Source organism: Gekko japonicus, unplaced genomic scaffold (assembly GCF_001447785.1).
Source record: "Gekko japonicus isolate JY-2015 unplaced genomic scaffold, Gekko_japonicus_V1.1 scaffold186, whole genome shotgun sequence".
NCBI lineage: Eukaryota > Metazoa > Chordata > Lepidosauria > Squamata > Gekkonidae > Gekko > Gekko japonicus.
In genome coordinates, this window is record NW_015174279.1 from 813,741 (window position 1) to 831,276 (window position 17,536).

Sequence of the window (17,536 nt, forward strand, 5' to 3'; positions counted from 1 at the left end):
CCAGAGCTTCCAGTTTCAACACTGGACCTGGGGATCCCCTGGAATTACAGCTCATTTTCAGACTACAAAGATTAGTTTCCCTGAAGAAAATGGATGTTCTGGAGGGTGGACTCTATGGCATTGTACCCCACTGAGGTCCCTGTCCTCCACAGGCTCCATCCCCAAATCTCCAGGAGTTTCCCAACCTGTATCGGGCCACCTCTCCCCCCATCCCCCAGAGGTGGACAGGGGGAACCTGGCAACCCTAACTAGGGATGTTTTAATGAGGGAGGGAGGAAGGGGAGAGGTGGAAAGAAAGCAAATAGATGGGGAGAGAGGAAGGAAGGGAGGGAGGGAGGCTTTGTGGCACCAAATTACTTTTAAAAAGATCTCAAAATTACATTCAAAACAAACTCAAGGGTTTTTTCTCTCTCCTGGAGTCACCAGCAACCAGGCAGGCAGGCAGAAGCCTCCATGTGGAAGCCAGCTCCTTCACTCCCCCGCCCCCCAAAAAACTCAAAATGAACTCAAGGGGCTTTTCTCTGCACCAGGACTCACAGGGAACCAGCCAAGCTGGTTCAAGGCTCCATGTGCATGCCCCCCCAAGAAACAAACAAAGAAACTTGGCTTATCTTGGCTTTCTCTGCAGTCTGCGTGCGCAGGAAAGCAGCAAAGCTGAAGCCACATGCAGCTTCCAGGCTCCAGCTGAACCGAGGGCTGCTGGGAGATAGGGGTGGGGCTTAACTTCCAGGAAGCAAGCCCCGCCCTGCCTGACTTCCCTCCCAGTCCCAACTCATCCGACAGAAAACAGAGGGGAAAACCCCTCCACTTTCAACGGGGAGGGGGGCTTGCCACACGGAGGATGTGCAAGGCTCTGGTCACCTCCGGGGGAGGCTCAGCACCTCCGTAAAAAGTTCAGGGGAAGGCTCCAGCTCCCCAACCCCCTCGAAGTTGACACCTACGCAATTGTGGCCAAGTTGGGGGTCCCACTTACACAGGATAAGACTGATTAATTTCACTGGATTTAGTACAAGGACCCTCAAGCCTCCCTGTAGAAAAATTAGTTGCCCTGAAAAGCCTGCTGTCCAGGGTCATAAGCAAGAAAAAGTGCACCTTAAAGGAAATTTAGTCAGTGCTAGGTCATCTGAACAGCGTTCCGTGCGCCTTGGTGTTTAGTCATGCCAGCCACATGACCACGGAAACGTCTTCGGACAGCGCTGGCTCTTCGGCTTTGAAACGGAGATGAGCACCGCAACTCTAGAGTCGGATTCGACTGGCTTTCGAGCAAGGGAACCTTTACCTTTACCTAGGTCATCTGAATTTTGCCTGCAAGAAAGTCTTCCCTGGGCTGGCTTTCTGTGCTCAGCTGGCTCAATCCATGGCTGGGGTAGATGAGCCCCATCATTACATCAGGATTACATGCCATATGCATGAGAACCTTTGGGTCTGGCAAGAATTTCTGAATCATTTTAATGGGGTTGCCATTTGGCAGACATCTCTGTTTCTTTTTTAAAAATATATTTTTATTTAATTTTTAGAAATAATAGACACACACATAAACACAAAGGCAAAAACAAACATAAACATTAACATACACGATGTTTCCTGTATACAGCGAGACAACTAGTAATAGATAATATTGCAACTGAGCACGCTTTTTTTTATAAAGACCTTCTTTTAAAATTTAACTAAATATATTCCAATTAACCTTCACAATTTAAAGTCAACATTTTTGATAAGGTTCTCACAATGTCTCAGATGGTCATTAACCACTAAATATCCTTTTTCATTACTCTGAAGAATTCCTATCCATATATTTTCAACATCCTTTGTCAATATCTTATTGCAACTACTATTATATACTTGTTTTCCCAAATAAATATCCACCAGTGGCATGAATTTACTATGATTTATAAACAGCTTAGCTTCCTACCTAATCACTCACCCCTTCCTTTTTAATCATTATTTATTCCAGCAGTTTATGAAATACGTATCACTGAAATTTTCACTTGTATACATTCAAAATGAGAAGCTGACTCTTTATCAAAATTAATTTCCCTCCCCTTCTCTATAATTCTATATCTAGCTTCCCATCTCAGTAACGCAATATCTAATTTTCACAGTTTTCAATGCCCTAACACCAATTATTCAATACCACATTATAACAGAAGCTCTGAATTTATCATTCCAATTAAACATAAATCAGCAAAATTAATATTTCATCCTTCTGATAACTTGATTTCTTCTCTTTAAAATTTATAGCTTACATTTTTCTAAACTTCCCCCTCTGTATTTCAGCCACGCTATTTCCAGTAATTTATTTACAAATAATCTAGTAAATACTTCATACATACAACATAACAAAAACAAGAGAAACAAACACACACACCCCAATAATTCCATTTTTCCAACAAGCATAGCATTTAACTCTTCGTCAAGGTTAATAATTTCCCCCCTTCTCTATAAGTCTATATCTAGTTTTCCTTCTCTATAACACAATATCTAACTTTTCACAATTTCAGTGCCTTAATACCATATCTCATTATAACAGAAGTCCTAAGTTCATAATTCCAGTAAAACTTAGATCAACCGAAATAATCTTTCATTCTTCAAATATTTCATTCTTCAAATAACTTGATTTTTCCCCTGAAAATTTGTAGCTTACATTTTACAATTAGTCCCAATGTCTTCTTTCTTTGTGTATGTGTGTATTAATTTCTATGCTCCCCCCTCTGTGTCTCAGCCATATTATATCCAGTCTTATATTTTCCGTCTTAAACTTCCAGGCATGCCGTTTTCGCTTCTCCCCCCCCCCCTTTCTCTCTTCTTTGCTAGAACTTCTCTGCTTATTCATTTTTATTAAGGGCAGACATCTCTGTTTCTGAAGGATTCTTTGTAAGTTCATTAAGATACTGCAGACACTTTGGGTTTTGGCATTTACTTCAGTAATCAGTGGTGTGCTAAACAGTGGCCTTCACATTGGGATTCTCAGGGACCTCACCTTTTTAGAATTTTTTCCAATTTTGGCTGCCATCTGCATGTGGCAGGATTTGTTTAAAGACTAGTGCATTCTGTTCTGGTGTGACAACCAGGCTGTTCTCAGAAGCCTTAATCGACAGACATCACGATCTGAGCAGGTCATGTGTCTTGTATGCAAATTTGTTGTTACATGCCTGGTTGCTAACATACCTTTCTCAGCAAAATACACTGCAGGCATCAATAGCTTCCAGGAGAAAAGGTTCAGAACTCTGGCCCCCAGCATGAATCAGCGACCGGATGTCTTTCCAGAGGACCTTTGGATTCTCGGCAACAATTAATCGTTCAGGGAGTCTTAGGGTCCCTTGCCCTCTCTACCTGTCGTGCTTAGGAACACACTGTCTCTGCTTTCTTGTCCTTTACAATGTCTGTTGGTTTCTCTAAACCTTTGACAGTCTTTGAGGTTTTGCTCCTGCAATATCTGGTGCACATGAAGGAATGCAGGCTCACCACTAAGACCATGTATAGTATAATAAACCTGGGTGTACATGTAACTTGGATGCAGAAGAGCGCCAACAGCCTATGGCCATTATCTGATCTGATGTAAGACCACATTCAGATGCGAGTGTAGCTGCACCAATCCGAAATGAGTGCACTCCAAAGTCCCCCAAGAGGACTTTGTCAGCCATATCATTTTACAGTAAGGCCCTGGGGTTTAGCAATCCCTGCGGCTCTTTTTTCACCCAACATGCCATAGAGGGTTGGAGAAGGTCCCCCAGATATGTTTTTTGGCTTTCAAAGCAACCCTCTTTAGGGCAGCATTTTCTTTAGCATTTTTCCGTGCATTTCACAGTAGTGAGTTGGTGGCTGCATCACATAGTGATACTAGTGATCATGTCCTTGCCCTCCAGGATATTTCAATTAGTAGTCCAGAGTTGTGTATTCAACTGCATAGGTCCAAGATGAGCCAGCATTGCCATGGAACCCATATCTTGCTTCATTCTGCTCCCAGACATCAACCCTCCCGTTTGTTACACCGCCAAATACCTTTCTATCCGGCCTAACATTTCTGGGATTTTTCTTGTGCACACCAACAACTCCTGCCTGTCAGTGTTTTCAGTTCATTAGTGCTTTGCGTGCATGCATCACAAAACAAAACCTTCCTTTGGGGGACTTTGGAGTGCACATGTTTCAGACTGGTGTGGCTATGTTCACATCTGGATATGGTTTTACACTGGATCAGATAATGGCCATAGGCTGTTGGTGCTCCTCTGTGTACAAGTTATATGTACACTCAGGTTTATTATACTAATCAGCTTGTTTTTCTAGCCTCTTTAGACACAAGAAAGACAGTTCTGGTCATTGGACAATGTATCGTGTTTTGAGTGAGCAACTATGCAGCACTGTCTGGATGGGATTCCAACTTGGGTTTCGGTGAACACCTTACACAGAGGAATTAAGTGGCCGTCTCTCCTTTCCACCATATCAGCTGAGGTTTTTTTGTCATGTCCCACCTCATGATGTCATCATTCAGCTGGGGGAGAATGATCTTCTGGCTCAGAAAGGCATTTTTCCCCATTCCATCATGGCCGACTTCCAGACTCTGCATCAAAGACTCCCCGGAGCAATGTTACTTTGGTCTTTTTTGCTTGAGCACTGTGAATGCAAGGGGGCGCTGGCACGAGAAAAAGTGGACTTGGCCAGGAGGAAGGTTTGCAAGGCTGCCTTACAATTTATTGACTCTTGGTGGGGAGGTTTTTACGCACTCCGATATTTCATTTAGACAGCCTGCTCTCCTTCAGGGGGATGATGTGCAATTCTCTGAGTAGGGCATGGATATCTGGTTACATGGGATCTGGGAAACTTTGTTGTGTTGGCTACAGGCTTAGGAGCTTCGGCAGGAGTGGGGCACAGAAGTCCCCTGCTCTTTGGGCACTGAGACAGATCCTTGGGGGGGACTGTGGCTGAGTGCCTGCCTCCCTCATTTTGGGAGCTCCCATAAGGGGCCTTGGGGTGTAGACCCACTCAGCCGCATGCCCAGGCAGAGGCTGCCAGCTAGCTTCCACCACCGGGTGGCAGGAGGATCGTGTACAGGCCAGTGTCCACATGTGCCCTTGTACCGTGTCACTCCACGGTTTATTCCCCAGCAGACAGGCTGGTGGGAGGTTCATTGGGCGGCAGGCAGGTTGGTCGATGCTTGGATCCGTCCCTATGCTGCACCGTTGCTCTTTTGTCTGTATTCAATAAAATAAGCTGTGGCCACGTTTTTACCAAAAATAGTTGTGTGTTTATTCCTTCCATTGCCTCACCCTCTATCCCTCCTTGAACTCCACAAACCAAAACACATTACCTTGGCAAGTTCAACTTTTAACTCTTCTCGCTCTTCTTCAGAAAGTGTGTTGGTAAAATCAACATCAGTGACCATATCTTCATCTGCCTCTTGCAATGCTTGTCTTTCCAACAGACCTTTGGAAACAAGAAACCATGACCAAAAATTTGAGGAGTTTCTGCAGATTGTGTAATACCAACATAGAGATGAAAGACATTGGAGATATCCAATTTTCTCGAATACCTAAAAATGTGCTTCTGTAACTCTTGATAACATGCTGTTTTCATGTAATTAGTCAGGCTCTTAACCAAAGAAAGTTTATAAATTAAAGGCCCTGTTTTAAAAGGGTCCAGGCTCAATCCCTGGCATCTCTATTTTAAAAAAAGATTAGGAAGCAGTGCTGGGAAAGACCTTGTTTTTCGTAAAATGTATCTAGAAAGTAAGAAAGAGTAATCAAAGTTGCTGAACTGTAACTGGCAATTTAGTAATAATTTTACAGTGGTATGCTTTGCTCATTTTAAATTAAAATTAAACAAATTGTGCTTTCTTACAATATAGCAACAAACATGGTCAATCTTTATTTCATCACAGGGCTGTCCCTAATTTAGGTTTTACTTTACCTCTGAACCTGGAGTTTGAGGTCATGATCAGGTGGCTAAAGCAACCTGAAGCTGGATCCAGACAAGATAAACATAATGTTGGTTGTGAAGGTTTCTGCTTTGGATGAACAAGATCCAGTGGGTTTTTACATTTGCAGAGTTCACATTTGCAGAGCAAGTTAAGAGTCTGGGGAAGGCTCATGGGCCCAGACTTGCCCTCTAAGAAGCAGACTGATGCAGTAAAAAGTTCCTTCTGTCAGCCACATCTGGTTTGACAACTCTCTCCTTCAGCCAACCTGGTTATGCTAATCCATGTCTTTGTAACCTCGCAGTTGGACTACTGTAACATGCTCTATGTAGGACTGCCCTTGAAAATGACCCAGAAACTGCAGTTAGTTCAGAATGTGACAGCTCAATTACTGTCAAGTGCTAGCTCATGGGAATGCACCTTGCCTGTATTAGAACAGCTCCATTGGCTGCCAGTCTGTGTCTTCCAATTCAACATTCTGGTTATAACCTTTAATATGTCTCTCTCCTTTTGTGCCAATCATGGATCTGTAGTTTCACCGCTTGTGTTTGTTTTCCTGTTTAAGGTGTCTCGCTTGGCATCTACTGGAACCTGTTCTTTCTCTATACCATCTTCAACTCTGTGGAAGAGGTTCCCTAAGGAACTGAGAAAGGGTACCATCCTACGGCTTTTAATGGGGTTTTAGCTGCTGGTTTGTTACTGAGTAAACAGGCTTTTATTGTATTACTAGTAGTAAAGCCCATTGTAAAAGGAATAGAACGTACGCTAGCAAGATCTTGGCCTCCCCCTCCCCCTTGGCTGCGTTCTCATCTATGGCGCTGGTCCTCGTCTGTACACAGCCCACCCTGCCACCTGCAGCTGTCCACAGGCAGCGGCGACCAGTGCGGCGGCAGTATGGTTGGCCTCGGCCTCCTTACCCTGTGGCTGCCGGATCGTTGGGCTTGTCCGTTGCCTCGCAGCACACCGAGGGCGAGAGGCTGCGCACCACTTCCATGGGCTCGCTGCCCGGCCAGCTCCCTGCACTCTGGCACAGCCGACAACAGCTGTGGTGCTGTCATGTTCGGCATTGGCCTCCGAAGCCTCCACCCGCTGGAGCGTCAGAGGACAGCCCTCACCCGGAGACGTGGCAGTGGGTGAAAGTCGACCCTCCCACATAGTCTGCCTTGTCTCCGGCAGACTCGACTTTCAGACTTGTCTCCCTGTGACACTGAAGGGTCTCTATGGCCAGATGGATGTCTCCCTCCCTCCCTGGCTGCTTTCCCTCACTAAAAGAGCAAGCCTTAATTGGCTAATGCTGCTGGTTTTCCATTGCTATGGGAGCTGTTTGTGGCCGGGAACTGAGAGGATCCATCCCGTTCGCCAGCTCCCTCCAGACTGAGCCTGAGATGCTGGCCGCCAACTCTGTGGGCGGGACTGAGGCAATGCAGCGAGGCAATGCAGCCAGGGGATTGGTACACTTCCTGAATGACAGATCAGGGACCCAATTGTTTTGGGAGCATGTGGAACGTTCAGGAATGAGTCACCCCAAAACAGAATTATATATAAGGAGAGATGTATGGTTTTAGTTTAGCATTGTAAGCTACCACAAGGGAAATGCAAGGTATAAATATCTGAATTAAATAAATGAATTAAAAATACTTCCAGGTTTTCCAAGAGAGCAAGTACCTCACTTCCTATGCAATATGTAATAGAAAACTAATGCACATTCATGAGTAAAGCACAAATCATACATTGCCAACAAACAGGGTTACTACAGTCCCAATATCTTTTTTTTTTCCTTTAGAAAAAACAGCTGGCAGGGAGGAGAAAGGAATCTGGAGCAGTGCAGTTGCTTTCCCTGCAGGCCATTTCCCTGCTCCAAACAGCTCAGGTGGCCTTCCCTATGTGGATCCAGATGCAACTGAAGCAGTCTCTTTCCCACCATTATTTCTCCACTCCAGAAGTTGTTTTTGTTCACTACGGAAGCACCAAATGTACCTAGAAGCACTTACAAATGTTCTGCACCATGTTCCAACTGTTTCTCACTATCAGTTCCTCTCTTCTGGTACCCATCGCTGGTAAATCACTGTCTCTATTTTTTGCCTTTGGGGGGATGTCATTAAAAATTGTTCTTAGTGTGAAACACAAGGGATTTGTCACAGTTCATCTCTCTTCCCAGCAACCCCCCTACCATGTGTATTTTTGTATGTGTATGAAATTAACAGCCTGCCATTAATACACACTGCACCTTCTGTGGGACATAGGTGCATGGTATAAGACCCCATGAAGCAATCACCTTGCTGAAACTAAGCAAGTCTGTATCTATTTAGTCTCTACAGATATTTGTATCCTTTCCATCAGCTCCACTAAAGAGTATATATATTTTGAGCTGTTGTAGAATATTTATGTTTTCCAGCTTATTTATATTAAAAAACCCAGCAATCATCTTGCCTTTCAAAGCAACAGAACAGGCTAATGAAGTGGAACTGATTGAATACTGCATGCCACAGAAATAGGGTCTGATTAAACAAAACACATGGAACCAGTAGTGAGATAAACAGCATGCCCCCATGGCCATTTTCTTCTAATGAACGCGCATGTGGTGGAAGGGGAGGTTTGGTGAAACCCCTCCTACCACCACGCTTGGGAGCCAATTCCCCACCCCCATTTTAAGATGAGACCCAGGTATCGCATTAAATGCAAGTTGGGTTGGTGTTTCCCCCAGTCCAACTTGTGTTCAACAACTCATCTAATCAGACTCATAGAAGAATCTTCAGCAAGTGTCATAATGGCAGAGTGAGGGTGAGCTTCCAGCAGGGATCATGATTATAAATAGAAAGGGGTTACCAACATGTCCCTATTTTCATCTGGAAAATGTTGGATATTATGTAGTTTTGGTCTGGTTCAGACTGTAAGCTAGTCAGGACATTGGCTTTTTTATAGCTGTAAAATGCTTTCAATAAATTCTTTGGCTATGGCAGACTAGAAGTGTGTAAGAATGAAAAGTTCAAATAAAACTGGAAAGAGTCAAGGAACTACTTTCTGCTTAGATCTTAAATAAAAGGATAGCCATAAATTTGATATAAAATTATTTAATCTGTTAAATAATAGATTTAGTGCTAATATTTACTATTTAATAACATATTCTAATACTTTTTGATGATATACTTGCAAGCATAAAATTGTGAAATGCGGCATTTCACAATTTCGAAATTAGTTTTCAGTATGGAGTGATAAATAAATGTAAAATCAGCCTCATTATCTCTCTGTTACTTGTGGCTTTTATGTATATAGCAGCTAAACTAATTCTACATGCTTGAATGTAAAATTGAAGGTATAAAACAAAATGTCCCAGAGTTATGAAGTGATTTGGGTATTTTCCCCATCTTATACTGAGAGAAAAAAATCAGCCATCATTAGAAGAACCACCACTTCCCAGCTCACTTCTAAAACAGCTAGGGAGAAAAAATAGAAATAAATAGCTTCCTATGCTTTAGGAAGTTATTTCTAAGCTCTAGCGTAGTGGTCTCCAACCTTTTTGCGCCTATGGGCACCTCTGGAATTCTGACACGTGATGATGGGTGGAGTCACAAAATTGATACCACAGAGGTAGAGCCAACCATACAATCAATGCCACAGGAGGCAGCGTCAACCACAAAATGTGGATAAATATAACTGTAATAGTAGGCCAACAATTCACACAGACGCTGTTTAGTAGGATGCTTTTTAAAACAAATGTATTATTTTAAAATATTTTCCTGCATGTGCACATACACACCTTACATGTAGTGAAGTTCCTTGAGCTGCCAAAGCAATATTTTTAAAGATCTTCACAGCCAATCAGATCTCCAATGGCCAGTCAGGAACTCTGCCGGATGAAAGCCCTATCTGGCCCTGCCCACTTGTTAGAGAATGAACTTGATATTTTGCTTTATGGATTATATTTATTGCTACACACAATGAACTGTGCACAGACACACACAGGCTCAGAGAACTGTACACTTTAAGTCACCTGTTGTGATGTAACACATAAAAGGTGCCTGCACAAGCCTTACATGTGAATAAGGTTTCAGCTACACAGTTACTAGCCTGGTGAAGAAGTACACACCTCCATTATTGTGAGCAGTAAGAAACAACAACTTGAGAAGAGACAGCCCCCATTGCAGAACCAGTTGTAGTCACATACTACCCATCACTGCTTTGTTCCTGCATTGGTATTTCCTGCCAAAAGGACATTTGGTTCACAATGAGAATGGCCAGCTTCATCAACACTACAATGGAGCATCCTGACGCCAAGGTTTTCACACCTGCCCAGATGCCCTCCTTTGAGTAAGGTTTTAGATTACAATATTGGCCACTCCTGTTAGGTAACCACCCCTCCCTCCATGCAACCAATAGGATTGTTTTTGGGACGGACTAACAGGTAGGTGGGCCAGGAGGTTGGCACAGCCACCACCCACCTCCTGGATACCCCAATAAAAGGAGAGAACCAGTCACATGGTTTCTCTCTCCTACTTGATCAACTAGCATCTCCCCCACAACAACCCCTGTATGCTTTTACCCCTCTTAAGTCCCACTTGCTATCCCCAAGCCTTGCCTCCACTGCCCACACGTTCTGGCTGGTTCTGCTCGTGTGTGAATTCCCTTAGTTTTCCATTTCTTCCCCTCTATTCTTCATTGGAACAACCAACCTGCAAGAGAGATAAGTATTGCCCACCATCACGCTACCTGCTAATGCAACAGTGCTTATTTTAATACTGTATTTCTAAGGAACTTGATTGAATGTGTGAGTGCATCAGTATTGTTTGTATGAGATTTTTTTTCTGAAGTAAAAGACATCTATTTTAACCACAACAGCCTCAAAATCTTTTACTGGTAACCCTTGGTGGGAACAGGATCTTGGTATAGTTGGCAAGGACTCATTTATAAATTGCCAATTGCTGTAAATAAAGCAATTCGGCTAACACACTTTCCAAAAATATTTGGCAAGTAGCTGGAAATGTGTTGGTGGGCACCATGGCGCCCATGTCCACCATTGTTAGGGAACTCTGCTCTACAGCCACAATCCCACACTAGTTTATTTCACTTTTAAATCATTGCCTGGATTAGTTTTTAAACTAATCTTAACTATTTATTTAGTTTTTATTTATTTAAAATATTTCTATGAGGTCTTTCTACCAATAGGGACTTCCCAAGGTGGCAAACATCAGAGCAAAGTTTCAACATTAAAAATAGCATGTGTGTATACACACACACACACATATAAATGTTTAAAACAATTAAAAAACATATAAATACACGAATAGGGAGAAGAGCTAATACAAGTTAATGAGAGAATGCAAAACAAAACAAAAAAAGTCTTCACCTGCTGATGAAAGACAGTGATAGAGGAAGGTAGATGAATCTTTCTGGGGAGGGATTTCCAAAGTTTGGAACCACAACTAAGAAGCCCCTTTATCAGGTTGCTACTCATCTATTTATTTATTTATTAAATTCAATTTCTTAACCGCCCTTCCCCACTTATGCCTCAGGTGGAGTGGGGGACCTGCAGGGTCTCCAAAGAAGACCAAAGTGACTGCGTAGATTCATATGGGAGTAAGCAGTCTTTACAGTATGCTGGCCCTAAGTGATAGAGGGGTTTTAAAGTTAATACCAGCACCTTGAATGGGGCTGGAAGCAAATTGGGAGCCACTAAAGGTGGAACTAAATTGGAGTGATACGGTACTTACAACCCATTCCAGTCAACATTCTGGTCGCAGCATTTGATATGTAGCTTCTTTCAAAAACAGGCTTGAATTGAGAGGAGAGGATCCCTTGAAATAAAAATTGGAACACCTTTTCTCAGTTTTTTTGACAGATAAACTGGAAATTTGGGGGTAGACTAAAAAAACCCCACCCTCCTATGAAGAAATTTCTAATTTAGAATGAGTGAAATAGCTTTTAAAGACAAGATGAGCATGCTGTAGACAAATACAATTCTTAATCCAAGATCCATTTCTGCACCTAAAATACCCAATCTTCAAGATGGGAACATGCAGGTTTTTCATTGCTTCTCAGCTGTTACATGCCTTCTGTTGTCATTTTAAGCTTACTCTTCCCTTGTAGCTGACCTTTTCATTTCTCCTTCAAACCATTGTGACACATATACCTGCAGATTGGGTAGCTTACTGACCTAAGGTAGCACAGGGGACATCAGTTTGCAGTTTTCTCTCAAGAATTGGGTATATTTGCAATTTATAACGTTTAAATTCCATATATATGTCAAATAGTGTAATTTCATATAGAAAATAAGTTATAAATGATGCATTTTATATTGTTAAAGCAGTAACATAAGTTTAAGTTTGATAGGGCAGTAGGACAGTAAGCACTGCATATATTTCAATATTTTCCTGGGAAAAGCGGCATTGGGGGGGAGGTTTTCCCCCATGGCTTCTAAATTTCTGGAAAATTTACATATTACATATCTGAAAAGATATGAAAATAAAACATAAAACACCAACCCCTTTAATGTGACTGACTGGGAGTGGTAGCTGGCTAGATTGACTGTACAGTTTAAGAGTAACCTGTGCACCGAGGCTAGCCAGAGCCACCTCCATTGCCACAACAGAGCTTGTATAAGAATTCAGCTAGTGCTATATATTTCGACCTAGAATCCTTTTATACCACACTGAACCTCTACAGCCACCGTAGATTGTGTCCACATTTTGTTTCCTTTCTCCTTAAATCTCATATTGTACCTAACCTCTTAACTCCGTAACAGTACTGTGTGTTTCTATTTAAAACCTGCCAAGAGAGAAAGATAATATTCTCTGAAAATAGAACACTGAATTTGTTCTATACCTAGATTCTTTGAATACTCTAGCTTCCAAACATGCTGCTAAGCAACAAGCAGCCCTGATCCCAAATCCTGCCATCTGTGTATATATTTACTGCCTTGACCACAGGTCTTAATAAACATTAAATCACCAAAGACAAATAAATATAGCATATCACCAATTTACAAATCTTTCCAGCATTAATACATCTATATCCACAAAAGAAAACAAAGAATAAGCTACACCTTGAATATGACATATGAATTTCCACATCAGATTGACTTAATTTAATTGAAAAACAGATAAAAGCCTCTTTTTTCTGTCATTAGCCTAATCTTTCTGACAAGCAGAAACCAATGGTCAAGTCAAAATAAAAACTGAGCCTAATGCTTGGGCCCCTATAAATTGAGCAATAAACCAGAAAATCAGGAATATCCATAGGTACTACAGACCCACAAAATAATTTCTAGACACAGGGAATGTTCCTATTATTTGTCCTCCAAAACTACAGATGGCATTTGTTTAAAACTGTGTATACAGAAAGCATTTGTTCAAACCTGTGTAAACACTCTTATCAGATATTTAAGTACATTTGGTAAGCAGGTGTCATATCCGTGACTAAACTTTATCATCTGGAACTTAACCACAGTGAATATACATTTTATTATGGATTTCCAGTTCAGCAACGTTAACTGCACAAACAGGTTGAAGAATACCTAGATGTTTGAAGTGACCGTTTAATCTGATCACACTGTTCTGGGTATCCAGAAAAAAATGTCTTTGAATGTGTTTTGTTGGTATCCTTCCTCATCTATGCACAGCAATTTAAACTGTTAAATATGTATTCATGGGCACTCACCTCAGCTGGCAACATGCCAATTTCAAGTACCTCTGCTGAACTTCAGAATTGATCTTAAGACTTTTTTTGGCTTCTCTGTTTAAAAGAACACCTCTAAGCCACATATAAATAAGCAAATAAATAAAATGACAATTCCACATTTCACCTCCATATAAAGTCAGATGGCTAGAGAGACAGTGGTGGCGTGTTCATGATGAAGCTACAAGAGCCTCCTATAGGACGTTTATGAGATCCTATGAGATGGTGGTCAAAGCCGTAAAAAGAGAATATTGTACGGCCACGATTGGATCTGCAAGCTCTCACCCTGCCCAATTATTTAGAACAATTTGGTCCATTACTACTCTGCCTCAGGTCAGACCAAATGCTAAGGAATTGGAGACTGGCTGTGAGGCTTTTGCGAGCTATTTTGCAGATAAAGTCCTGTTGCTCTGCCATGACCTTCCCGCCACCGTTGAGAGAGTAAGGGAAATCGAGGCTCCATGCACGTCTTCTTGTCGAGTTTTGGATTATTTCAGTCCACTCAGTCTAGAAGAGGTTGACAAATTACTCTCAACTGTCCACCTGACCACTTGCTGCTTTGATCCATGCCCATCGTGGTTAATTAAAGCTGGCCATGACGGGCTATGAGGTACTATAAGGGAAATTATCAAGAAGTCCCTCTCAAAGGGGCTGTTTCCTAGGACACTTAAGAAGGCAGTGGTACGCCCTCTCTTGAAAAAACCATCCTTGGATCTGGCTGAATTGGCTAACTACTGGGCGGTTTCCAATCTGCCCTATTTGGGCAAATTCATTGAGAGGGCGGTGGCGATTCAGTTGCAGGGTTTTGTGGATGACACCTCTGCATTAGACCCAGTCCAGCTTCTGACCAGGCCATGGGATGGAGACAGCACTGGCTGCCCTCACGGACGATCTTCGGAGGCATCTGGATCGAGGCGGCTTGGCTGTGTTGCTGTTGTTAGACCTGTTGGCAGTGTTTGACATGGTTGACCACCAGCTACTGGCCTGCCACCTCGCTGACACAGGGATTCAGGGGTCTGCCTTACAGTGGCTCTCCTCGTTTCTTCAGGGTCGGGGACAAAGGGTGGTCATTGGGGTGCAGCTGTCCTGAAGGCACCCACTAGTCTGTGGAGTGCCCCAAGGTGCAGTGCTTTCCCTGATATTACTTAACATCTATATGCGCCCCCTTACCGAGATTGCCTGGAGCCATGGGCTGGGTTGTCATCAGTATGCAGACAACACCCAGCTCTATCTGTTGTTGGGTGGCTAGTCTGACTCCAGGCTGGAAGAGCTGGACCTGGCGTTGAAAGCTGTGGCTGGTTGGCTTAGACTGAGTCGATTGAAATTGAATCCAACAAAGACAGAGGTCTTGTGCCTGAGTCAGAATGGTTCGAGGGTAAAGATCCCACTCCCACTTTCGATGGGGCACCGTTGTTGCCAGTGTTGGAGGTTAGGAGTCTGGGAGTGCTCCTGGATGCCTCCTTAATGATGGAGGCCCAGGTAGCAGCCGCTGCGAAGTCAGCCTTTTATAATCTCCGGCTGATTAGGCAAATGGTTCCCTTCCTTGAATGCAATGACCTGGCAACAGTGATTCATGCAATGGTCACCTCGAGATTAGATTACTGTAATGTTCTCTGCATTGGGCTGCCCTTGTCCCAAATTCAGAAGCTGCGGCTGATGCAGAATGTGGCAGTCAGGCTGTTGTTGGGCCTCCCCATGCAGGAGGACATCCAGCCTGCACTAAAAGCTCTGCATTGGCTGCCTATAGCATACCGAATTCAGTTGAAGGTGCTGGTTCTTACCTTTAAAGCCCTATATGGTCAGGGACCTACATACCTAAGGGACCACCTTTCCCCGCATGTTCCCCGGAGAGCTCTATGATTGGGATCACAAAGTCTTCTGGCTCTGCCAGATCCCAGAGAAGCCACGCTGGCTGTGATGAGGGCCAGGGCCTTTCCAGTGGCGGCTCAGCACTGGTGGAATGAGCTTCCAGACAACATCAGGGCCCTGTGGGACCTTTTACAGTTCTGCAGGGCCTGCAAGACGGAGCTCTTCCACCAGGCCTTCGATTAAGGAGCCGCATTATATAATTGAGGCCCTGGCCCCAATATTTACACCATCAACATCAATATTAATATCAATATTATCATCATTATAAACAGGCAGATATAACCCAGACTACGTTAGCAGCTGATTGTTTGTACTGTTAGATACTGCTCATGCCCGCCATCACATATGAATCATCTTAATTCTAGCATTAGCGCTTTGTATATTTTATGTGTATATTGTTATGATTTTAGTTTATTATTTATTTATTTATTCATACTTTAGATTTCTATACCGATCCAAACCCCGAAGGGTCTCTGAGCGGTTTACACAGTTCCGAATTATCCCTAACTAAGGCCACATGTTTACAGGGGTCGGGGCTACCTACCGGCACCTAGGTGGCAGGGCTCCCTGTTCTCGGCTTGTTCCCGGGCGGTCTTTTTCGGGCGTCGGTGTTCCGATGTTCCTAGCGTTTCCGGTGTCTGGCGAGGTCTTTTTCAGTCTGGTGGCTTTCTTTCTAGGCGGGCTCCTCTAGTGCATGGTACGTGTTGACTTACAGCCCAGCTAATGTCCGATCTTGACTCAGCGCACGTCACCACGTCCTCCTATGGCTCCGCCTCCGTCTCTGCCTCCGTCACTCCGCTGCCTCGCTCCGTCGATCCGATGCCTCGCCATTCCACCGTCGCCGCAATTTTTCGCTGATGTTGCCGCCGCCGCTTTGATGCTCCTGCTGCACACCCCCATATGGGGGAGGGTGCCCCCTGCCGCCTATGGGCAGGTACCCATTAATCTACTCGCAATATTTACTTGCTTTCGAACCGCTGGGTGGCCGGGAGTTGGGACTAGGGCCAGGAGCTCACCCTGGCCGCGGTGGGTCTCGAACCGCTGTAGCAGCTGTTCGCAGATGTTACCAGATGTTACCAGCAGGCATTTAACCGCCTGCGCCACCACTCCCTTTTAGTTAAATTTGTTTTAGTTGTGCAATATCCTATGTAAGCTGCCCTGAGCCTGCTTTGGCAGGGAGGGCGGGGTAAAAATAAAATACATAAAATAAATAATAAATAATATTTCGTATTTCTTGGGTGTTTCCACACACGTGATTTACCCTGAGATGGATACTGTTGTGAAGTGGGTCTTTTCCCTGTTTCCTTGCAGCATGGTGGTGCATTTGTGTATCTCCCAGGGTTCCTAGTTTCTCTTATCTTTCTCAAACTTGCTCTGCTCCAAACTTTTAGTAAAGATCACAGCAAAGCCTGGGTGGCTGCCATGTGGGTGGAAAAGTTTGGATTTTCCTAGTCCTGCTCACACAGCAGCCATTTCCTCTGTGATTTAACAGCCTTATATCAATATACCAAAATATGCATCAGATTCTCTAAGGTGACTTTTTTTAAAAAAGGAAGTCTCTAGTCTAGCCCTTCCATTGAGGAGATATGTAGGGGTGAAAACATATCTCCACAACAAAATGGGCCAAAGACTTACCTTTTTAAAAATGAAACCTGGGAACACAGGGAAACTGATGTGTGTTTCAGGATTTTAGTAAAACAATATAATTTTATTAATTCAATATACTAAAATATACATCAGGTTCCCTGAATTCCCAGCTTTCATTTAAAAAGGGGGGGGGTCTCTGACCCATTTTGTTGTGGGCAGGGGTCTTTTTGTAGAAAAAGAGCTGCTGGAGCTCATTAGCATAACTCATTAGCATATGCCACACCCCCTGACATCACTGGAAGTGTGTCATAAGGCCACACCCCCTGACATCACCGGAAGTGTGTCAGAAGGCCACACCCCCTGACATCACCGGAAGTGTGTCAGAAGGCCACATCCCCTGACATCACCGGAAGTGTGTCAGAAGGCGACACCCACCACTCAGGCTCCACCCAAAAAATCTCCAAGGTATTCCCAACTCAGAGCTGGGGAGCCTATCTG

At 43.5% G+C, this 17,536-nt stretch overlaps 1 protein-coding gene across 1 annotated transcript in view; it reads right to left on the reverse strand.

Moving 5' to 3' along the window:
• The window catches only part of TPD52L1 (tumor protein D52-like 1), a 76,961-nt gene that overhangs the window by 42,533 nt on the left and 16,892 nt on the right, over positions 1-17,536 (reverse strand). Inside the window, exon 2 of the mRNA XM_015423836.1 lies at positions 5,306-5,421. Within this exon, the coding sequence (XP_015279322.1) occupies positions 5,306-5,421 (116 nt within the window). The remainder of the gene's footprint in view (positions 1-5,305; positions 5,422-17,536) is intronic.